This window comes from Schistocerca serialis, chromosome 6 (genome assembly GCF_023864345.2).
Source record: "Schistocerca serialis cubense isolate TAMUIC-IGC-003099 chromosome 6, iqSchSeri2.2, whole genome shotgun sequence".
Lineage (NCBI taxonomy): Eukaryota > Metazoa > Arthropoda > Insecta > Orthoptera > Acrididae > Schistocerca > Schistocerca serialis.
Genome location: NC_064643.1, coordinates 760,458,059 through 760,483,458, shown reverse-complemented (window position 1 = coordinate 760,483,458; position 25,400 = coordinate 760,458,059). Strand labels below are relative to the sequence as shown.

The 25,400-nt window shown below is 42.6% G+C and overlaps 1 protein-coding gene across 14 annotated transcripts in view; it reads right to left on the bottom strand.

Moving 5' to 3' along the window:
- The window catches only part of LOC126485138 (voltage-dependent L-type calcium channel subunit beta-1), a 749,688-nt gene that overhangs the window by 302,526 nt on the left and 421,762 nt on the right, over positions 1 to 25,400 (bottom strand). For 13 of the 14 annotated variants that reach the window (XR_007587915.1, XR_007587913.1, XR_007587916.1 and 10 more), the window contains one exon: positions 19,409 to 19,525. Coding sequence is in view for 8 of the 14 variants with exons in the window: in XM_050108790.1 (XP_049964747.1) it covers positions 19,409 to 19,525 (117 nt within the window). In the remaining 6 variants the exon portion in view is untranslated. Of the gene's footprint in view, positions 1 to 19,408; positions 19,526 to 22,234; positions 22,274 to 25,400 lie in introns of all 14 variants that reach the window. The other variant, XM_050108795.1, reaches the window with a different exon arrangement.

Sequence of the window (25,400 nt, the reverse complement as noted above, 5' to 3'; positions counted from 1 at the left end):
CCAGGAATGTGTCAATAAAGTTTCCCCTTCCTGGGACAATGAATTCACGGTGTTCTTATTTCAATTTCCAGGAGTGTATTTAGGGTAATTTGCTTCTGCAAATCAGTCACCATACTGTGAATTTTAAAACATCAGCGTTACACCCGCCTTTTGCAGGCAAGCAAGTCCGCTATTGCTGGACATTGTATTTCTACTGGACATTCAATGGAGTACGAGAAAACAATGATTTTGTCCACAGCAACGTCTTTCTGTGACTCCATTAGTAAAGAACCCGTAGAAATACGACTGGCGGAAAATCTGTTAAACCGTGACAGCGGCTACCAGCTGGACAGTGCATGCAATCCCATCATCTCCACGATTTGCTCAAATCGAAGACGACAGAGTGCGTCGACGGCCGCGGCAAACAGCAACGCAGAGGGCGACTGAGTTCCGCTATTCCACCAGCGAGGGCGCTGCCGGCGGGCAGTGTGGTTCATCTATCAAGTTTTCGACGCATGCGCAGAATAGTTACAGTAAGCTATATATTGCGGAACGGAGGCCGTTTGCGCACGGCCATCATACTGTCGCTGGGTGTGCCTTTTATCTCTTGCGAACAGAAACCAGACTGTCGCCATGTTTTTTAATTGTGTGTCTACTATGTTACTTGTCTGATTCCTGTGTATTTTATCTACATTGCCAACCCCTTTTGCTTTCTGTTTTAACTTTCCGCAATTTTACACTTTAAATCACCATTTTATCGCCTGTTTTTCCTTGTTTCTTTCTTCTTCCTTTATTCAAAAAAAGTCTGTAGGCTGTGGAGCATCGTAGTAAGCTGCTGCCAGCCCGCCCCCTTCGGGGGGAATCGAAAATCAATAAAGAAAAAAAAAAAAGAAACATTTTCGCCAGTCTGCGACGGCTCACCTGAAGATTGCTGCCAGGTGTCCAGTTGAAATATCATGCCAAGTATTGAACGACGACCGGCTGCAAACCCGAAATTTGTTTGAACAGTCGCCATACTGTGTATGACGGTTTGTTTGAGGCTGTTTGTGTTGTTACCACGCCAAGGGCTTTCCGTATTCGTTCCCACAGTCGATGTTCGGCAAGCTGAATATATCACGTGGGAACTCGAAATATAACGTTCTTCATGCACGTAACGCAAGAAGTATTATTTGTTTACAAGAATTTTCTTACGCATTGTAGAGGGGTGAGCTTGACTGTCCTTGTGCCTGTGCCCTCGGCATCCCCAATACCAGGACACAGCTCCCACATTCCTTGTTTACCGTCTCCGTTGTGCTGAATAGGTTCAAGTTGCTGGAGTTCGAGCTGCTAACACATCGATTGCTCTGACTGCGAACTTTGGCGACCACATCATACTATGAGCCGTTGGCTAACACTATAGTTACGACTGCTTAATCCTGTGTTTCAGTTAGAAGATGCGTGATTTATAGCTGATACTACTACTGTATTTGTACTTACGTCATCTCGTACCCACTAGCTTGAACTGTCATAACAAGTAGTTCCGTCGACGACGAGCTCATTTTACGCCGCACGCACGAGCGATGTATCGCTGGCAGTGTCACGAACAGTTATCGCCAGCAGTCGGTCATACACTAACGATTTACCAAGCGATTTCAACCAATATTTCGAGGACCACTATATCAAGAAATTTTGTTGTCAAAAAATATGAATTACAGTTAACAAAACTGCGTATATCGACCGATACTTGTAAAAAAAAAAATTGGAGTTGAAAAGTTTTAAACCTGTTTTGGAATGTTTTTCCTTGAAAACTAACCTACCCACTAACCAAAGTATTCAGACTTAAATTATCTACTATTTAAATTAAAAAAAACTTATTAATAATGTCAACAATTTCAGTACTATCTTTGATCAGTTCATAATTAGCCTTAAGATTTTCCCATTTCCCTGATTCATATGTGCAGCCTCATTTTTTGTACGTTCCAATTTTTTTTAAACTTGTTACTGAAATAGCTTATTTTTTCTTGTAAATACATGTAGTGATAAAACTCAGTACTTGTCATTGGGAGAAATGCCGTTCAAATTCCCATCCGATCACCAAGGTTTACGTTTTCTGTGATTTCTCTAAATACACTCCTGGAAATTGAAATAAGAACACCGTGAATTCATTGTCCCAGGAAGGGGAAACTTTATTGACACATTCCTGGGGTCAGATACATCACATGATCGCACTGACAGAACCACAGGCACATAGACACATAGACACAGGCAACAGAGCATGCACAATGTCGGCACTAGTACAGTGTATATCCACCTTTCGCAGCAATGCAGGCTGCTATTCTCCCATGGAGACGATCGTAGAGATGCTGGATGTAGTCCTGTGGAACGGCTTGCCATGCCATTTCCACCTGGCGCCTCAGTTGGACCAGCGTTCGTGCTGGACGTGCAGACCGCGTGAGACGACGCTTCATCCAGTCCCAAACATGCTCAATGGGGGACAGATCCGGAGATCTTGCTGGCCAGGGTAGTTTACTTACACCTTCTAGAGCACGTTGGGTGGCACGGGATACATGCGGACGTGCATTGTCCTGTTGGAACAGCACGTTCCCTTGCCGGTCTAGGAATGGTAGAACGATGGGTTCGATGACGGTTTGGATGTACCGTGCACTATTCAGTGTCCCCTCGACGATCACCAGTGGTGTACGGCCAGTGTAGGAGATCGCTCCCCACACCATGATGCAGGGTGTTGGCCCTGTGTGCCTCGGTCGTATGCAGTCCTGATTGTGGCGCTCACCTGCACGGCGCCAAACACGCATACGACCATCATTGGCACCAAGGCAGAAGCGACTCTCATTGCTGAAGACGACACGTCTCCATTCGTCCCTCCATTCACGCCTGTCGCGACACCACTGGAGGCGGGCTGCACGATGTTGGGGCGTGAGCGGAAGACGGCCTAACGGTGTGCGGGACCGTAGCCCAGCTTCATGGAGACGGTTGCGAATGGTCCTCGCCGATACCCCAGGAGCAACAGTGTCCCTAATTTGCTGGGAAGTGGCGGTGCGGTCCCCTACGGCACTGCGTCGGATCCTACGGTCTTGGCGTGCATCCGTGCGTCGCTGCGGTCCGGTCCCAGGTCGAGGGGCACGTGCACCTTCCGCCGACCACTGGCGACAACATCGATGTACTGTGGAGACCTCACGCCCCACGTGTTGAGCAATTCGGCGGTACGTCCACCCGGCCTCCCGCATGCCCACTATACGCCCTCGCTCGAAGTCCGTCAACTGCACATACGGTTCACGTCCACGCTGTCGCGGCATGCTACCAGTGTTAAAGACTGCGATGGAGCTCCGTATGCCACGGCAAACTGGCTGACACTGACGGCGGCGGTGCACAAATGCTGCGCAGCTAGCGCCATTCGACGGCCAACACCGCGGTTCCTGGTGTGTCCGCTGTGCCGTGCGTGTGATCATTGCTTGTACAGCCCTCTCGCAGTGTCCGGAGCAAGTATGGTGGGTCTGACACACCGGTGTCAATGTGTTCTTTTTTCCATTTCCAGGAGTGTATGTTGAGGCGAATAGCGGGACGGTTTCTTTGGTTCCTTTGAAAGACTGCAGCCGATTTCTTTCCCTATGGTTTCCGAATGAGAGCTTGCCCATCCCTTATCACAGCGTCACTGACAGAAAAAAAATCTATATTTTGACTCTTTCATGATTTCGCTTAGAACATTACAATTTACTTTTTGTAATGAGGTGTGAGCCTATTATCCTCCAAGTCCCTTGATGCTCACCCTGCGTTATTTGTTGATTCTACTTGTAGGCCGAGATGTAGGAGCATTTAATTTACACGTGTTAATACTCTTAGGACAACTCTTCAAAGTAAATATGTCTGTTACAGAATATAGTCTATTTTTCATTCACGCCAAGTATGCTGTGTAGAACCCTCTAATCTGAATTTCGCAAGTAAACTCTGGATTCCTTAAGTGCGTTATAGCCTTGACCGCAATATACACTTTCCTGTACACCCTTTCGTTCTACAAAAAAATGGCCCTCAGCGCTATGGCACTTAACTTCTGAGGTCATCAGTCCCCTAGAACTTAGAACGACTTAAATCTAAGGATATCACACACATCCCTGCCCCAGGCAGGATTCGAACCTGCGACCGTAGTGGTCGCGCGGTTCCAGACTGTAGCGCCTAGAACCGCTTTGCCACCCCGGCTGGCTTTCGTTCTACAGTTCTAGTTAACTGGTATACTTGTCATACTGTAGACTGATCTTTGACGCGCGTAAATCTCTACCTCTGAACGATTTACAAAATCGTTTATTATTTTTTTACACTATTTTAGCACCTGCTGCTTAGATCGCGTAGACTGTATAGTCTGAGCAGATTTTTTTTTTAATCGGATTTTTATATTGCAACATCTTCTAAACTTCTGCAACTTTCAGTGCGACAGAGTCTGCAGTCGCAATGAATTGTTTGAATAATTTCGTAATGCCTTCAGCTGCCATTCTCTTTATTTCGTGTACTATTATACAAATTTGGCCTTAGGCAACTTTCAAGTGTTTAAAGCGGAAGCATTATACATTACATCCATGAATGATACTTGTGATTTTGACTTAGGAACAAGTCGTATCTGTAGATATACTAGGCGTATTATAACTTACTTCATGGATGTTTCTTTATAGTATATTATGTCGCATACGTCCTTGCTCCTATGACTGCATGTAATAGTCATAAAATTAATTAGAAAGATTTCTCGCTATTTTAGGAGCACGTTACATTCGAGCAGTTGTTGCAAAGCTCTTATATATTAAATCGATGTTTTAACGTACTTAACTATATATGCCTTTTTTCTCAGCTATATTTAATTATCGCTCATCATTGGCGTAAATATGACGGTTTGTAATTTCTTTAAAGTAACTTGTAAAAATTTGTTCTGTTATTGTGGGTGCAAGTCATTTTTGGATAGTTGTTACAAATATCTTATAACTGATCACAGTACTCTAATGAACAGCAATGAAAACTTTGAGAGAGGAGTAAAAACAGCTTTATGGGTACGTGATCTTTCGTATTACAGTAATATTTATTGATGAGTGTAGTGATGATTTTACATTCCATGGTTCAAATGGTTCAAATGGCTCTGAGCACTATGGGACTCAACTGCTGAGGTCATTAGTCCCCTAGAACTTAGAACTAGTTAAACCTAACTAACCTAAGGACATCACAAACATCCATGCCCGAGGCAGGATTCGAACCTGCGACCGTAGCGGCCTTGCGGTTCCAAACTGCAGCGCCTTTAACCGCACGGCCACTTCGGCCGGCTATTCCATGGTTCTGTGATGCTTATTTCTAGAAGTGGTGAAAAGATGTCTAGGAACTTCTCATTTTCTAGGTCTTCTTGCTCATTTAAAGCTCTATCTGACTGGACTTTTAGATGGACGTAAATTTCAATTTCCTCCGTTACATCCATAAGTTTTCCTTTCTGTAACTTATGCCATATTTAAAGTGATTAGGTATTTCATGATTGCTGCCTTTTAAGTGTACAGCAAAGGTGGATCGGTTATTGTCAGTTATTGTCGTGTGTTATTTAAATCGCCTGCTAACTTTCCTTCCTGTTTCTCCAATATAGAATTTTGAGCATTCTTCACAGTTAATTTTGTAGTCTCTTGATTGCGAAAATGGCTCTAATTTCCGCGGTATGTGTCTCAATAATCGTTGTTTTTTGTTAGTGCTCTACCGCTAATGTATAATTTTATATTGAGTAATTTTGTCGGAAACGACACCCAGATCTGGCCATACAACAACTTTGTTTTTCTGTTGTTCGTTTGTGTGTCTGGTTGAAGTTATTTCATCTACGGGATTGACATGTGTTTGATTAGTTTTCTTTTTGAATAATGTGCCTAATAAGTTTTTAGGATAACTGTTATTTATTACCACGTCTTAGAGAAGAACTAGTTCTTTCTCAAATTTTTCTTTTTCCACTGGTTAGTTGATCAGTCTGTGCATCATACGACGAAAATACACTCCTGGAAATGTAAAAAAGAACACATTGACACCGGTGTGTCAGACCCACCATACTTGCTCCGGACACTGCGAGAGGACTGTACAAGCAATGATCACACGCACGGCACAGCGGACACACCAGGAACCGCGGTGTTGGCCGTCGAATGGCGCTAGCTGCGCAGCATTTGTGCACCGCCGCCGTCAGTGTCAGCCAGTTTGCCGTGGCATACGGAGCTCCATCGCAGTCTTTAACACTGGTACCATGCCGCAACAGCGTGTACGTGAACCGTATGTGCAGTTGTCGGACTTTGAGCGAGGGCGTATAGTGGGCATGCGGGAGGCCGGGTGGACGTACCGCCGAATTGCTCAACACGTGGGGCGTGAGGTCTCCACAGTACATCGATGTTGTCGCCAGTGGTCGGCGGAAGGTGCACGTGCCCGTCGACCTGGGACCGGACCGCAGCGACGCACGGATGCACGCCAAGACCGTAGGATCCTACGCAGTGCCGTAGGGGACCGCACCGCCACTTCCCAGCAAATTAGGGACACTGTTGCTCCTGGGGTATCGGCGAGGACCATTCGCAACCGTCTCCATGAAGCTGGGCTACGGTCCCGCACACCGTTAGGCCGTCTTCCGCTCACGCCCCAACATCGTGCAGCCCGCCTCCAGTGGTGTCGCGACAGGCGTGAATGGAGGGACGAATGGAGACGTGTCGTCTTCAGCGATGAGAGTCGCTTCTGCCTTGGTGCCAATGATGGTCGTATGCGTGTTTGGCGCCGTGCAGGTGAGCGCCACAATCAGGACTGCATACGACCGAGGCACACAGGGCCAACACCCGGCATCATCGTGTGGGGAGCGATCTCCTACACTGGCCGTACACCACTGGTGATCGTCGAGGGGACACTGAATAGTGCACGGTACATCCAAACCATCATCGAACCCATCGTTCTACCATTCCTAGACCGGCAAGGGAACTTGCTGTTCCAACAGGACAATGCACGTCCGCATGTATCCCGTGCCACCCAACGTGCTCTAGAAGGTGTAAGTCAACTACCCTGGCCAGCAAGATCTCCGGATCTGTCCCCCATTGAGCATGTGTGGGACTGGATGAAGCGTCGTCTCACGCGGTCTGCACGTCCAGCACGAACGCTGGTCCAACTGAGGCGCCAGGTGGAAATGGCATGGCAAGCCGTTCCACAGGACTACATCCAGCATCTCTACGATCGTCTCCATGGGAGAATAGCAGCCAGCATTGCTGCGAAAGGTGGATATACACTGTACTAGTGCCGACATTGTGCATGCTCTGTTGCCTGTGTCTATGTGCCTGTGGTTCTGTCAGTGTGATCATGTGATGTATCTGACCCCAGGAATGTGTCAATAAAGTTTCCCCTTCCTGGGACAATGAATTCACGGTGTTCTTATTTCAATTTCCAGGAGTGTATGTGATCTTCTGTGCCCTCCGAGGGCAAGATTGGTTGTGGATAATTATGTATTTTGTCGCTGGTTTACGAAAAATATCGAATGTTTGTTTAGATTTCTCGTTCGAAATTCTTAAATCCAAAAACTTTGTGCTCTTATTTTTTTCTCTTTCCATAGGGAAACTAATTTTTTGTAAATGCATAACGTTACTCTCTTCTATTATTCCACCGAACAGCATTCAAATGTCATCCACATGTCTATAGCAATAAAGGATTTTTTTGGCTGTTGAGTAAACTACTTTTTTTCCCTCTAAAGTGTTGACGAAAATATCGGCTAATGTAGCCGCTATGCTTGAAGCCATTGCTACTCCATACTCTTGGAGATAAATATCGTTTTCACACACTTCTGCTTGACAAATTTTTTTTTGTATTTGAGATAATTGTTTCTAATTATTTCTGTAGTCTCTGTTACTGGAATGTTTGTATACATATTACATACATCGAGTGATAAGAGGGTTCCATTTTCTGGTATTTTTATATTTTTAATTTTATTGACAATATCGTAACAACATTTTGTAGTGTATTCTTTCTCATATGTATAATATTCCTTAAGGAGTATATTAAGTCTTTTAGTGACAACATATTCTGTGGTATTAACCGTGTTAACAATTAGGCAAATCGGGATTTGTTCTCTACGTATCTTGGGCTGTGAACGCAGTGATGGTATTGTTGGATTCATTGTTATGAAATCTGTTATGACTTTTCTGTGAACATGAAGTTACATCTTTTTAATGTTTATTTTAATTATGCATTAAATTTGCTGGTTGGGTCCCGGTCGATACTTCTAAAATTATTTTAATCGAAAAATTCCAGTTCTTTTCTATTGAAATACTCTTCTGACATAATTGTCAATGTATTTCCTTTATCTGATTTTGCACTAATTGTATTATGTTCAAGATTGTTATTAATCCGACGTATGATTCTACTGTCCTTTCCTCTAAGATTGGTCTTGCTTTCTCGTTTTCTTGTTTTCATGTTATTTTTGCAAGTAATGTTGTTTTGCTCATGAGGTGGCAACTGGGCCGTATCAAGCGCTACTTTATTATCTGCAATAATATTTTTAATCATGCTGTTTCCAAAGTGTGGTTGTAAGTTAAATTTGAGTCGTTTATTTAGTATGTTCATTCCTGTGAGAGTGAATCTAATGTTTGTCAGATTTTATACCTTCTGGAAGAATTTGAAGTATTTTTTTTTTTTTTTTTTTTTTGCATGTGATGTTTATTTTCACTGAGTGTATTTAGATTTTTTCTTGTACTAGTCTTTTTAGCTTTTTTACGTCTTAATTAATATTTGAACCCACACAACCCACAAATTTATCAATTGCTGATAAAATATGATTGGTTTGTAACGGTGATAGGACACTAGCTGCAGAAGCAATAATAGTCTTCAACGATTATTGAGACACATATCACGGAAATTAGAGTCACTTTCGCAAGGAGGAATCTACAAAATTAACTGTGAAGAATGCTCAAAATTTTATATTGGAGAAGCACGAAGGAAAGTTAGCAGGCGATTTAAAGAACACACGACGATAACTGACAATAGCCCATCCACCTTTGTTGTACACTTAAAAGGCAGCAATCATGAAATATTAATACAGATGAATCACTTCAAATTTTACATAAGTTACAGAAAGGAAAACTCATGGATGTAAAGGAGGAGATTGAAATTTACATCCATCTAAAAGTCCAGTCAGATAGAGTTTTAAATGAGCAAAAAGACCTGCAAAATGGGAAATTCCTAAACATCTTTTTACCATTTCTAGAACGAAGCATTACAAAACTACAGAATGTAAAATCATCGCTACACTCATTAATAAATATTACTGTAATACGAAAGATCACGTACCCATAAAGCTGTTTTTACTCGTTTCTCAAAGTTTTCACTACTATTTCATTAGAGTACTGCTATCGATTTTATATACAATATATTAGTAACAACTATCCAAAAATGACGTTCTCCCACAATAATAGAACAAATTTTTACAAGTTACTTTAAAGAAATTACATACAGTCAAGTTTACACCAATTATGAACGATAATTAAATATAATTGAAAACAGAGGCATATATAGTTAAGTATGTTAAAGATTCGACTTTATGTACAGGAGGGTTTTGCAACAACTGCTCTAATGTAACGTGCTCCTAAAACAGCGGAAATCTTTCTAATTTATGTTCTGACCATGACATGCAATCACAGGAGCAAGGGCGTACATGGCATGATATACTACTAAAGAATAATCGAAAAAGCAAATTATGATGCGCCCAGTATATCTACTGATGTGACTTGTCCAGTGTCAAGGTCACAAGTATCAGGAATGTATCAAATATGTAATGCTTCCGTTTTATGTATTTGAAAACTGTCAAAGGTTGGAACTGTACAATCGTGCGTGAAATACAGAGAATCATAGAAAAAAAGAAATTTTAAACTTCTCGTGCAAATGGAAATGAAATCAGCGTTTGGCGCCATTGGCCGGGAGGCCCCTTGCGGGGCAGGTCCGGCCGCCCTGGTGCAGGTCTTATTACATTGGTCGCCACGTGGGGATGAAATTATGATGAAGACAACACTACAATCAGTCCCTGAGTGGAGAACATCTCCGACACAGCCGGGAATCGAACTCGGGCCCGTAGGGCGGCAATCCGTCGCGCTCACCACTTTTTTTGTTGTTCTCATTTTGTTCTACATTGTTCGTGGCTGACGTCCGATGAGACCCGTGTAGGTTGTTGGTTGATCCGTTCACTCAGTTTTCTTTTTATTACAGAGGGGAGCTGAGGCCTCTGACCGAACACGCTGAGCTACCGTGCCGGGTACCACTGAGCTATCGGGGCGGACCTCACGCTAATTAAGACCATAGAAGCATGGTCTTTTCCGAATGTACTTCTGACCAAAAGCTATTCCGGTAGCTTTCATCTGCCCAAATGCCATTGTATACATGAAGGAGAAAGTACTTGCCTGTAAGAGAAAAGTGCTGCAACATGTGAATGTGTACATTGTCCAGCCCTGGGACGGAAGATCGTGATGAGGTGAGAGCATGGTCAAACTCCTCCATAATAAAGGCGGTATTTTAGCATCACGATTCTGAGAAAAGAAGGATCTCACCCAAGCCGCCTCCACTTGTTTCCGAGGGAAGAAGGCAGGGTGATAATGGGTGGAGCTCGAAATTTCTGAAAAACAGCGGCCCAAGGCGCTGGAGATAGCAATAGGGTCGACAATGACATAGTCAGGCAGAAAACTGTGGATTGAACCTTGGTCCCAGGGACCTGGTGGTAGTTGCCGCACATGTTCAGAGAGGGAGTGAAACAGTTAAAAGGGTTAGTAAATGAAATCCAGGTAGCTTTTGTGCTATACCGATGAATGCGACGACATAACGAATACGGTTCAATATTGTAGGCTGCTCTACCCGGTCATCACAACTGGGGAAGCGGAGGGAACCAGGGAAGAATACAGCCTCCAGTTAGCCTTAGGATGCTGCCGATTGGGGATACACGCAGGTGGGGTAAGTGTCAGCAAATGGATAGTGAATGGGAAGTGGTCGCTCGAGTATGTGTCACAGAGAAGACGACGGCAAGGTGGGCAGCGTAGAACGAGAGGTAGAAGTGGGAATACGTGGGTATGGAGTGTGAAACGAACGTGGATGTTCCAGTCTAAGACAGATGAGTGATTGAGCTGATTGAGCGCAGCCAGGAGCGAACCTCGCACACAGGCTCTGGGAAGGGAATGGTGGGCATTAAAGTCACTGAGTAGCAAAAATTGGTGAGAGTGCTGAGCAATTAGCTGGAGGAAGTCTGCCTTGGTGACAGAAAGGGTGAAACAGGGACGGAAAATGTGGGCTGCAACAGTTTGCAGACGCGTGTTCAATCATACAGTTTGGCTATGGACATTATCTTGTATGAGCAGCGTGAATGCTGTCCTTGGCGGGAAGGTCAAAGTGGACCAGAAGGAAACGAGAAAGCTGAAGGATGCAATCCCGTTTTTTGAAGGCAGAAAAGAACAGAATGTTGTGATTCCAAGAGAAACCATGATTCCTCCTTGTTGGTTCTAATGCCACGAACGTTCCAATGGGGACGATTCATAATGGGGAGGAGGGAACAAACGAAGGGCAGTCGCCTCGGCGGCTGCAGAATGCCAGCCTTCGAAGACTCACTGCTACAGAGTGCAGAGGCTGGAGGATCTTGTTTCATGAAATCTGCAGAAGTGTCGGCATTCTCCCTGGGTCAGACTGCAGACTCCAGGACAGAAAAACGGTAGGTGGTGCGCACTGCCGAAGAGGAGGTTGGCCACACGAGGGCGATACCTTTGAAGAGGATCTCCGAGTTGGGGAAGGAGAGGACTGTTCGCCTTTGTTCGATTTCTTAGGGTCTTTCCATTTGCCAGACGAAGGCTCAGGCTTTTGTTGGCTGGGGAGACGTAAAAAGTCTTTGCGGGAGTGTTCCGTTTGTCCTTTCCAGCCTGCCAGTTATGTAGCAGGTGGTTTCGTTGCTGGGGGGCGAAGATTTGGTGGCTTGTTGCGCAGATGTAGGAGAAGGAGATGGGGATGATACCGTGTTACTGAGCGATTTCATAACAGAAGTACTGAACTGGAGGTGGCAAGTCGGCTGGCCATGTCCTTCACGGAGCGAGGCATAACAAGAACCGTACTATACGTTCCAATGGTTCAAACGGCTCTGAGCACTATGTGGCTTAACATCTGAGGTCATCAGTCCCCTAGATCTTAGAACTACTTAAACCTAACCAACCTAAGGGCATCACACACATCCATGCAGGAGGCAGGATTCGAACCTGCGACCGTAGCGGTCGCGCGGTTCTAGATTGAAGGGCCTAGAACCGCTCGGCCACCACGGTCGGCGTACTGTAAGTGCCGCGTGGCAAAATGCAAGGCATTTCGACTAGCCAGCAGCACGCGAGCGACAGGACAGAGTATTTCTTTTCGTTCGCCCAGTTCTTCTGGATGGCCTGCTCATCGAGATGCACGGGACTCTCACAGGATGAGGCAGCATGGTCACAGTTACAACTGGTACAGTGGTGAGGAGGAGGTAGGCAATCGCCCTCATGAGCATCTCTACCACAAGTAACACATTGAGCCGCGATTTGACAGAACACGAGAGTGTGATTTTAACGTTGACACTAGTACCAACACATCAGGTTTAAAATGTATGATCGGACCGTTATGACTTCATAGCCTGCCTTAATCTTCAATGGAAGGACTACTCGATCAAATGTGAGAATGCGCATAGGCCCTAAGTTTGCATCATCCTTTTTCATTAGCTGATGGACAGCAGTGATGCCCTGATTAGAGAGATGATGGTGGATTTCCCCCTCGGTCAGCCGTCAAGCAACTGAATGCAAATAATACCGAGCAAAGTATTCAGCGTACAGTGGGTTTCGACACAAGCACGGTAACCATGAGGGAGCGAAGCTGTAAGCAGTTACTGGACTTGAAAATCATAGTTGGTCTCCAAAAGCAAAATCTCATTACGTAAGCGAGAACAGGATTTCACAGGGTTTGCAATTGCATCAACACGTTTCCGAATAACTTTTGTCCTTTGGGACCCGCATTGCAAAATATGTACTCTAACGACATGATTGTTATATCAGCCAGCCACACAGCTTTTTAAATCGTTTTCAATTTATAAATCACTCACGATGCGCCCATTGCGGCATACTGCCATCACCAGGCGCTCTGTACATGCATAGTTACAGATCATTATATTAAAGCCATCACCTACCTATGTATTTACAGAGCATCTGGTGATGGCAATATGGCGAAACGGACTCATCGTGATCCATTTATAAAATAAAAACCATTTAAAAAGCAGTGTAGCTGGCTGATATTCATAATAATCATGTCATCACGGGATATTCCTGAGTAATAAACGGGTTAATCGCAGCAGAAGACTGCCCTCCCTCGGTGCGTGAGGAGCCGAAGTGCGTGTCAAACGAGGGGGGTGGCCTTCAGGAATCCACGGGGAGGAAGAAGAAACGGGAGACCTCAAAATCCGAAACGGAGGAAAGGGAGGACATGGAGAACGGAGAAAGAAGGAAAAAACAGACAAGAGGCTTTTCCGATGCCGGGCTACCGAAGCTTTAGAAAGCATTCCCGAAAATACCCAAGACATGATGTCTTAAACATTCTCTATCATCATGGCCCTTCTTCTAGTCCACGTTTTTCATATTTATCTTTCTTCTCCGTGTCTGCAGAGAACCTCGTCATTCCCTATTGTATCAGTTTGCTTAATTTTCAGTTTCCTCCTATAGCCAGACATTATAAACGCTTAAATTCTCTTCTTTTCTGGTTTTCTCACAGTCCATGATTCACCTCTGTACGACGCTGTGCTCTCATCGTACATCGTCACAAGTTTTCTCCTCAGATTAACGCAGATGTTTGATGATAGTGAAATTATATTGGCCAGAAATAAACTTTCTGCCTATGCTACTGCTTTCCATGTGCTTCTTGCTTCGGCTGTCATGTGTTATTCTGCTTCCAAGGTAGCAGAATTCCTTAACATTGTTTATTTCGTGGTCACTAGTAAGGTGTGGGATGCGTCACCAATAGCCTCTCCCACACAAATGTCAACCTCTCCGGCACGTGGTATCCCCTGCTACGCTAACGAGGCTCTGGCGACCGAGTTTCTCCCGGGATAAGGAGAACCCTCTACTAAGCCAACGACCTTCTAGAGGGCGGATGAGCTGGTAGAGCAAGGGCACCCTCTTGTCCTTGGAGTGAGAAATCACTCCTAAAGACGGAAGAATCACCAAGGGTGGTCAACGGCATAGGATGCTGAAGGCAACGGGAAACCACAGCATTAAAGATCCAATGGATATCCCCAGGAAAACTCATCATGGCAGGGTTCAATGTCAAATTATCCGGAGTTTCAACTCCCCCACTCGGATCTCCGGGGGGGGGGGGGGGGGGGGAGAGCCTTGAACAATGCCACAAGTAAATACAAAAATAATGCAACAATAGCAACTTGGAATGTAAGATCATTATACCAACCAGACAAAGTAAATAATGTTATACAAGAAATGAAATGCCTAAAAATTAACATTTTGGGTGTAAGTGAAACAAGATGGCCTGACTCAGGAGAAATGACCATTGACAACATGAAAGTATATTACTCGGGAAATTCTGATAGCCAGCACAGGAATAGGGTAGGAATAATTTTAGATGAGTATGCTAGTAAATCTGTCAAAAGCATTTTACCAATCTCAGATAGAGTAATCAGTCTACATTTACAAACGAAACAAACAAATATTAATTTAATCCAAATCTATGCTCCAACAGCCGACAAAGACCAAGAAGAAATAGGAAAATTTTATGAAGAATTAACACAAGCAATAGGAACCTCAAAAAGCAGAGACATTATTATCATCATGGGAGATTTTAATGCCAAAATAGGTGAAGGAAGTGAAGGTGATCTTATTGGACCTTTTGGTTTAGGAACAAGAAATGAAAGAGGAGATTTGCTGTCACAATTTTGCCAGGAAAACAATCTGTCTATTACAAACACATTTTTTAAACTCCCTAAACGAAGACTTTATACCTGGAAATCACCAAGAGACTGTAATGAAGAAGTTTGCAGAAATCAAATTGATTTCATACTTATAAACAAGAGGTACAAAAATTCTATTCATGGTGTGAAAACATATCCAGGAGCTGATATATTTTCTGATCATAACCTTTTAGTAGCAAAGTTCCATGTGAAACTGAAAGCCATACAAAAGAAACAAAAGAAGGACTATATAAATACAAATATTCTAAGAGACCCATTGACTAAACAAAAGACTTCTGAAGAGATTAATAAGGAATTAGTTAGGATAAAGAATAATCAAACAGAAGACATTGATGGCAAATGGGAACTTATAAAAGACGCATTAAATAATGCATGTAAAAACACAATGGCGACCAAACACGACAACATGAAAAAGAAGTGGATGACAGAGAAGATATTACAATTGATGGAACAAAGAAGAATACTTAAAAATAGAGATGAAAGTGAGTATAAAAGATCACATGCAGAAATACGAAAAGAAATACGGCGAGCAAAAGAAGAATGGTACAAGGAACAATGCTCTGAAATTGAGAGTTATGAAACAAGACATGATAGTTTCAACTTACACAAAAAAGTTAAAGATTTAGCTGGACTTAATAAAAAGAAAAGTACAAGTTTATTGTTAGATAAAAATGACAAAATAATTCCTGATGTTAAAGGTAAACTGGACAGGTGGACAGAATATGTCAAAGAACTATTTGAAGATACAAGAAAAGATCAAAAATTTTATGATAACATGATCGGAGAACAAGGACCAAGCATATCGAAAGAAGAAATATTACATGTTATCAACAAATCAAAGACAGGAAAAGCCCCTGGACCGGATAAGATACCAAATGACATCCTGAAACTCATAGGAATAAACCATATAGATATATTTGTACAATTGTTTAATGATATTTATAATTCGGGAATTATTCCTAGGGATTGGTTGACATCTACCTTTGTTACATTACCCAAAAAGGCTAATGCCAAAACTTGTAATGATCACCGTACAATAAGCTTAATGAGTCACACCTTAAAGATATTTCTAAAAGTTATACACCAACGAATATACAAAAAAGTAGAAGGAGGTATAAGTGAAACACAATTCGGTTTTAGAAGTTCCCTCGGTACAAGAGAAGCATTGTTTGCTTTTAACATATTAGCGCAACGATGTATGGAGGTTAACCAGCCACTATATGTGTACTTCCTGGATTATAATAAAGCATTTGACAAAGTTCGTCATGATCATCTCATAGAATTGTTAGAAAAGAAAACACTTGATAAGAAAGACATCTGCATTATATATAACCTCTACTACAATCAAACAGCAACCGTGAAGGTAGAAAATGAGTTATCGAATGATATAGAAATAAAGAGGGGTGTGAGACAAGGTTGCGTTCTCTCACCCTTATTGTTTAATATGTATTCAGAAGACATAATCCAGGCAGCTCTATCAGATCAAATAGTGAATGGGCTAAACATTAACAATGTTAGGTTTGCTGATGACACTGCACTACTAGCTGGAAACCTCAAAGCTCTACAATTACTTCTTGACAAAGTCGCAGAAAAAAGTGAAGAATTTGGCTTGACTCTTAACGTAAGCAAGACTAAGTTCATGGTGATATCTAAAACACACCAACAAGAAAATCTTACAATCAATAGGGAAAGAGTCGATCAAGTACGTAAATTTAAATATCTCAGAACAATTGTAAATGAGGAGATTGAAAGCTCAGAAGAAATTAAATCGAGAATAGGACAGGCAGAAGTATCTTTAATAAGATGAAAAATGCATTCTGTTCGAGAGACATTTGTTTAAACACAAAAATGAGGTTGCTAAGATGCTATGTATTCTCAAAATTATTATACGGAATGGAAGCGTGGACATTGAAAAAGAAGGACATGAACAGTTTAGAAGCTTTTGAAATGTGGGCATATAGAAGAATACTTAGAATTAGTTGGGTGTCGAGGATTACTAATCAAGATGTCCTAAGAAGAATGGGAAAGGAAAAAGAATTAATTAAAATTATTAAAGTAAGGAAGCTACAATATTTAGGCCATGTTATTAGGGGAGTAAATTACAAAATATTGCAAATAATACTAGAAGGGAAAATTTGTGGGAAGAGAACGAGGGGTAGAAGACGGACATCCTGGATTGACAATTTAAAAAATTGGTACAACTGTTCAACGTCAGAACTCCTTAGATCAGCCAAATCAAGATCAGAAATTGCCATGATGACAGCCAACCTTCTTAGAGGAGACGGCACATGAAGAAGAAGAAGTTTCGATATTAAATTTATCACTAATTTCATCTCTGCTGTTTCTATTTAGTTTCGTTTGTCTTCGCTTTGCCCTCAAGCCATATTCTGTTCTCAGTTCACTCCATTCACAATGTGCGACTCTTATCGTTGACATCCTTAATCCAACTTCTGAACTTACCCTTTATTTCCGACATTTCTGAATATGTCCGACATGTCTGTGACATGTCATCGTCGGAATATGTTTTCTCGATGATCAGATGTCACAGAGAGGTCAGATATATTTTGACATTTCAGCATGCACTTCAGAATGGGCACCAAGTCCAAATCATGATTGCGTAAATTAAATGCACAATTAACAGTCAAACGGCAGAAAGTTCCTAAAAAGAAAAAAAAACCCTCGAAGACAGACGGCAGCTGCTTGTTGGAATATACCTCCTTTACGGATGCCATTTCGACGGCAACGCATAGCGCCGCCACCTATCAAAACTTCTGAAACTGTAGGGGCTGAAGCGTAAATGTTTTACGATGTCCCACAGCAAATTACGAATTTTTTCAGCCGAAAAGGACTGAGAAAAAAATTGAACGCCCCTAGCATATGAATCTTCAGGTTTCTTGCAGTAATAGGCAGAACAACGCATATAACCCTCATATGCTGTGAAGGAGCATTACTCTGTTGCCAACAAATAAATTACATATTTCAGTGACTCCACGTTTAGTTTTATTCCCAGACCGCCACCCGCAAAGCACCTGCTGCAATACGCTGAGACACCGCCTATCTATCTAGCCACTAATCGCACCCTCCCCTCAGCTCTCCCCCAGCGCCACACTCTTCATCGCATCTTCATCATGACCATTTTTTGTGTGTCACCTAGCATCACCGTTACACCGTGGCACCACTCACGTCCATCAGTGACCGTATTTTAACTGTAATATAAAATAGCAACACGAGTTTTGAAAACCATTAGTATTTTACGTCTATGTGTATTTTACAAAATCCTCGTTTATTGTCACCCGTTTTATGTAAAAATCTTCAATATCGTCCACCTATCTATCTTTTTTTTTACAAAATCGTCTGTTGCTGTTGCGGTCTTCCTGTTCAGTACTTCCTCATCATTCAAATGATCTACCTATCTAATCTTCAGTATTCTTCTGTAGCACCACATTTAAAAATGCTTATATTATCTTCTTGTCTAAAATGTTTATTGTCCGTGTTTCACTTCCTTACATGGCTACACTCCATACAAACACTTTCAGAAAAGACTTCCTGACACTTAAATCTATACTTGATGTTAACAAATTTCTCTTCTTCAGAAATATTTTTCTTACCATTGCCAGCCTACATTTCATATCCTTTCTACTTCGGTCATCATCAGTTACTTTGCTGCCCAAATAGCAAAACTCATCTATTACTTGAAGTGTCTCGTTTTCTAATTTAATTTCATCAGCATCATTTGATATAATCTGACTACTTTCAGTCATCCTAGTTTTGATTTTGTTAATGTTAACCTTATATCCTCCTTCAGGACCCTGTCCATTCCGTTCAACCGCGCTTCCAAGTCCTCCGCTGTCTCAAGGAGAGTTACAATGTCATCGGCAAACCTCAAAGTTTTTATCTCTTCTCCCTGGACTTTAATTCCTACTCCAAATTCTTCTTTTGTTTCCTTTACTGCTTACAGATTGAATAACGTGCGGGATAGGCTCCATCTCCGCCACATTCCCTTCTCAATCACTGCTTCCCTTTCATGCCCCTCCACTCTTATAACTGCCATCTGGTGTCTATACAAGTTGTAAATAGCGTTTCTTTCCCCATTTTTTTATCCCTGTTACCCTAAGAATTTGAAAGAGATTATTGCACTCTATAAATTCTATAAATGTAGTTTAGCGTTTTCTTAACCTGTTGTTGTCACCTTTTTATATATTTTAACGAATTTTAAACATAGTTTTTGTAGCCTTTGGTTGAAGAGTGGTTTTATCCTCTGCCAGCCCGCCCCCTTGTGGGGAATTGAAGTAACACTGAAGGAGCAGAAACCTTTAGTTTGATTTAAAGAAAAATGTGTGAAAGAGAAGGTAGAGTTCTGCTAGAAGTGACAGCAGTGTTACACAAATCCGTATAACACACGCGTCTCCGTATGGGAGGCGTACAGCAGCAGTAGTAGAGCGCACGGCCGTGGAGGGTACTCACCCGCGCCTTGTCCAGCTGGCTCAGCGCCTGCCTCTCCTTCTCCCGCCTCAGCGTTTCCTTCTCTTCGTCCAGCGACAAGTCGGAAGACGGCTGTGAGTAGTTAGATTCTGCTGAGCCCTGGTCAACAGCAACACGCACACGCGTCAGTCATCGCGCAAGGCCCGGCTCCGCCGCGTCAGCACTCTGCCCGCTGCGTTCCCCTCTGTATGGCTGCGGCTGCAGACCGGTTGGAGGTGGAGTAGTACACGGTGGGTCAAAAAGAACTTGACAACCATGGAATTTATTGAGGTAATTTACAGAATCCATAGATATTTCACTTAGTAGTAGACAACATCAAGTTTCACATAAAAGTGTCAAGAGTCATTTTGATCCGATGCCATTTCCGATGCGGCAAACACCCCACCGATAATCAGTTTCTTCCCGCACTCGTTGGAGCAAATAGTGCAAAACGGCAGCGTAGATTCTTCGTCTTTTCAGATCGGTTAAATTATTTGGTAGGAGTCTTTAATGAAGCCCGAGAGAAGGAAATCCAGCGGTATCAAGTCTGGGGAGTGAGGTGGGCACGTAATTGGCCCTACATGGCCAATCTACCGAGCCTAGGAAGCTGTTATCGAGCAAAACTTGGAAATTCCGTGAGGAAATGAGATGGTGCACCGTCTTGCTGGCAGTAAACCACCCCTCTAGGTCATCTTCATCGATATGCGGAATTGAAATATTTTCAAGCATATCCAGATACACAAAACCAGTGACGGTTTTCTCCATGAAAAAGAAATGGCCACACACTCTAGATTTGCTAAGGGCATAGAACATATTAGATTTGGGGCTATCACGAAAGTCTTCCAGGGTTGCATGTGGATTGTCGCTGCCCCACATTTACACCGAACAGTTGTTGGATAGTTCGTTTCATGAAACCAAAACGCACAGCGAGCACGCTCCGCACCAGTGATATTAGCCATTGTGACTGTAAACTACGATGACGCTAGTGATGGTGCAATGGGGTGCTGTTATACTACGTGAATCAAACTTGAGATTCTTTGCTATAAAATGACAAGTCTACCGATTCTGTAGGTTATCTCAACAATTTTCTATACCATTCCAAAGTTATAAAGTCGTTTTTGACTCACCCTGTACGTGTGAGGGGGAAAGGGTGGGATGGGATGGAAGGGGAATGGAGGGGGAAGAAGGTGTGAGAGAGTAGGAGAAAGGCAGGGGACGGAAAGGGATGTAAGGGAGGAGCCGTTTATTGACATGAAGCCAAAGTGTTCTTATAATACCTTGTAATAAAATGCAAGCCAGTGGACTAACACGGCATTCCTCACCTCAGAAGAAATAAGACCCACATCAGCCCTCAGCGAAGGCAGCAGTGACAGTCTTCTTATAGAGACTGGGGTTATCATGATTAGCTCTCATGGATGGGGTACAATGATTCATAACGATTACTAAAACAAAGCAATGAACAATGTCACAGGAAAAAGACGGCGTATTTTCTGACTATACAACTGAAACATGATTATATCCGTCTTTGCTTCCACATATTTCACTTTTAGCTTTCGTAAGCCCTTTTCTTGTTTGTTCTGAAAAATACGGTGATTCGGAAATACTTGGGCACTGTGGGAGACGAACTGCGTACATGAAGATTGATACAAGTATCATCGAGCATGAAAACAATCTTAAGTATTTAAAAACATAGTTTCGTGTTTGTGCAGTTACGAAGAAAAATTTATGAAATGCAGGGTATCGTTTTAAGGATTCTTTTCATACGTCGAAAGATATTACAACTGCATAAGTTATCTTGTTTGTGCATTACAGCTATAGACTTGCTCCGAAAGTATTTGTTAACAAAAAGGAAGAATGAAGATAGTTTCTCTTCGGGATAATGATGATTTTAAATGTTTTACTTTGAATGTGCACATATGATGTAAATATATCAGAAATAAGAAAACCTGATTGTTTCATTAGATTTAAAAAGGTCGGGTATTGTACTTCCTGTGATAATACTGCTGCTGCTTGTTTACGACATTTGAATAATTTAGAAGTGGAACGCAGGAGGCATGTGAATTGAGCGGAGCCGTTACATTAGTATTTAAACTTCTAATCTGTATGTGATCAGGTCACATACAGTTTTTAGTGCTATTTAAAATAATTTCTCACCATGATCAATACAACGAACATGAAACATGAAGCTATTGCTATTATGGCACCAATTACTGTTGTAATTTAGAGCTCATTTACAATACAGATATAAGAAAAATATTTATGTTTGCCAAAGCAGAAGCGAACTTTACATTACTCAATTATTTCTCAAAGAACTACATTCAGTGATTTACTCTCATGAGAGGATGTATGCTGTAGTACTAACTTTAATGTAACAACATTTAACTCTAGCTACCATGAAGCGTTTTGTCACACCTTATTACGTAATTATAGCGTATTAGACTACAATTCAATGATATAATTTCAGTTCTATTGCTTTTACAGTAACTACCAGTTACTTATAAGTATTCACCCATAATCGACGAAAAGAAAAGTAAAAAAGAAACAAACATGGGTAGCTACCCCTAGTAATCTATAACGACATATTACACCATACAGTAACAAGATGAGCGCAGCGACATTTCTGATAATTTGTAATGTGTGCACGTTCGTACCATGCAGGCAGAAAACTGCAGCCAGCAGCAAATACTCAAGAAGCATCCATCCATGGCAACGAACTCAGTACTTCAACGAAAACAATTGTGCACTCAGGTGTGAGCTTCTAATTCAGTGTTTGTGTCAGTGAAGCGGCACTTGAGCTCAAGCAAAACGTGATGCTGAAAGATGTCTTACCAGTGAAGTATAGTTGTACATAAGTTACACGTCACAGCGCTAGAGTGCGGCGGCAGAGCATGCAACAGACAGTGGGAAACAGAAAGAAACAAACAGCAATTAACATGAACAAATATGACAGAGTCATCTGCAATAGAAAAATACATGAAAAATTAGAGTAAAGAAGGTAATAAAAACATTCCGCAACACCATGTGCTGTAAACATAAAATGAAGCCCACTCCTGGAACACACGTACAAAGTGGCACTGGTTCAGTATTAGCGCAGTTTAACACAGGCGCTGTCACATTATTGAGGAGTGCAGAAAGGGTTAATGCATTAAGTTTAGCTGTCAAAATATTTAATGTTTTCGTCACTAGGGAAACACTCAGGCCGGTTAGTTCAGTCCGTCCGATGTATCGACGCTATCATAAGCATTTGAGGTTCAGATCCAGCAGGGTGAGTCTTTGTTGTCTTCGAATGACGGATATGCAAAAAGAACAGTCCATATAACTATAGTGTTCATTGTAGTATGAAAGGCGCTTTTTTGCTACTAAAATCAGCAAATAGTGGCGTATTCATTATCTATACAAGCAACAAAAGAGCGTGCATAAATTTATTGCTAGAAAAAATGCATGGAACGGAATAAATTTTTGTGCAAGTTGCATTAGTGATCTGAAATGATAAACGGCATTACCCAACTTTAATAATGATGAAGATTGTGATGGAGTTAATTTCAAGTACATGGAGCGATCAAAAAGTTTCCGTTTGAGGGCTTTGCTGCAAAGTAGCGACACTCCGATTCGCGTATACAGGGTGGTCCACTGATAGTGACGGGCCAAGTATCTCACGAAATAAGCGTCAAACGAAAAAACTACATAGAACGAAACTCGTCTAGCTTGAAGGGGGAAACCAGATGGCGGCATGGTTGGCCCGCTAGATGGCGCTACCATACGTCAAACGGATATCAACTGCGTTTTTTAAAAATAGGAACCCCCATTTTTATTACATATTCGTCTAGTACGTATAGAAATGTGAATGTTTTAGTTGGACCACTTTTTTCGCTTTGTGATAGATGGCGCTGTAATAGTCACAAACATACGGCTCACAATTTTAGACGAACAGTTGGTAACAGGTAGGTTTTTTAAATTAAAATACAGAACGTAGGTACGTTTGAACATTTTATTTCGGTTGTGCCAATGTGATACACGTACCTTTGTGAACTTATCATTTCTGAGAACGCATGCTCTTACAGCGTGATTACCTGTAAACACCGCATTAATGCAATAAATGCTCAAAATTATGTCCGTCAACCTCAACGCATTTGGCAATGCGTGTAACGACATTCCTCTCAATAGTGAGTAGTTCGCCTTCCGTAACGTTCGCACATGCATTGACAGTGCGCTGACGCATGTTGTCAGGCGTTGTCGGTGGATCAAGATAGCAAATATCCTTCAACTTTCCCTACAGAAAGAAATCCTGGGACGTCAGATCTGGTGCACGTGCGGGCCATGGTATGGTTCTTCGACGACCAATCCACTTGTCATGAAATATGCTATTTAGTACCACTTCAACCGCACGTGAGCTATATGCCGGACATCCATCATGTTGGAAGTACATCGCCATTCTGTCACGCAGTGAAATATCTTTTAGTAACATCCGGTAGAACATTACGTAGGAAATCAGCACAATTGCACCATTTAGATTTCCATCGATAAAATGGGGGCCAGTTATCCTTCCTCCCATAATGCCACACCATACATTAACCCACCAAGGTCGCTGATGTTCCACTTGTCGCAGCCATCGTGGATTTTCCGTTGCCCAATGGTGCATATTATGCCGGTTTACGTTACCCTTGTTGGTGAATGACGCTTCGTCGCTAAATAGAACGCGTGCAAAAAATCGGTCATCGTCCCGTAATTTCTCTTGTGCTCAGTGGCAGAACTGTACACGACGTTCAAAGTCGTCGCCATGCAATTCCTGGTGCACAGAAATATGGTACGGGTGCAACCGATGTTGATGTAGCATCCTCAACACCGATCTTTTTGAGATTCCCGATTCTCGCCGCGACAACAGGTAAAACACCTGCTTGGGCATCATCATTTGTTGCAGATCGTGGTTGACGTTTCAAATGTTGCTGAACGCTTCCTGTTCCCTTAAATAACGCAACTATCAGGCGAACGGTCCGGACACTTGGATGATGTCATCCAGGATACCGAACAGCATACATAGCACACGCCCGTTCGGCATTTTGGTCACAGTAGCCATACATCAATACGATATTGACCTTTTCCGCAATTGGTAAACGGTGCATTTTAACACGGGTAATGTATCACGAAGCAAATAGCGTCCGCACTGGCGGAATGTTACGTGATACCACGCACTTATACGTCTGTGACTATTACAGCGCCATCTATCACAAAGCGAAAAAAGTGGTCCAACTAAAACATTCGTATTTCTTTACGTACTACACGAATATGTAATAAAAAATGGGGATTCCTATTTTTAAAAAAAACGCAGTTGATATCCGTTTGACCTATGGCAGCGCCATCTAGTGGGCCAACCATAGCGCCATCTGGTTTCCCCCTTCAAGCTAGGAGAGTTTCGTTCTTTGTAATTTTTTCGTTTGATGCTTATTTCGTGAGTTATTTGGCCCGGTCACTATCAATGGACCACTCTGTATAAGTACAGACATGTGGAGGAGGAGATTGTGTTTAACGTCCCGTCGACAACGAGGTCTTTAGTGACGGAGCGCAAGCTCGGCTTAGGGAAGGATGAAGGAGGAAATCGGCCGTGTCCTTTCGAAGGAACCATCCCGGCATTCGCCTGAAGCGATTGATGGAAATCACGGAAAGCACCGACTTGTGGGAAAGGGAGTAATGTAACATCCGCGTGTTTCAGACGTACGTGCGGGAACGTGGACTATGGCGACGTTATTACCAAAGACGTCCAAATAGGACCAACGTGTTGTTATTTTCTCTTGGCTGCCGAAGGACGAACACCGGTAGACACCCCTCGGAGAATGAAGAACGTGTGTGGCACAGCATGACTGTCGCAAGCCATCGTTGTGGAGTGGTGCGCGACAAGGGGTGCTGCTGCTTCCTGGCAACGCACGTCCGCACATCGCAGATGTCGTAACGCACGAGTTATGCCATCTCAACTGGGAGACACGCGACCACGTGGGCTGTA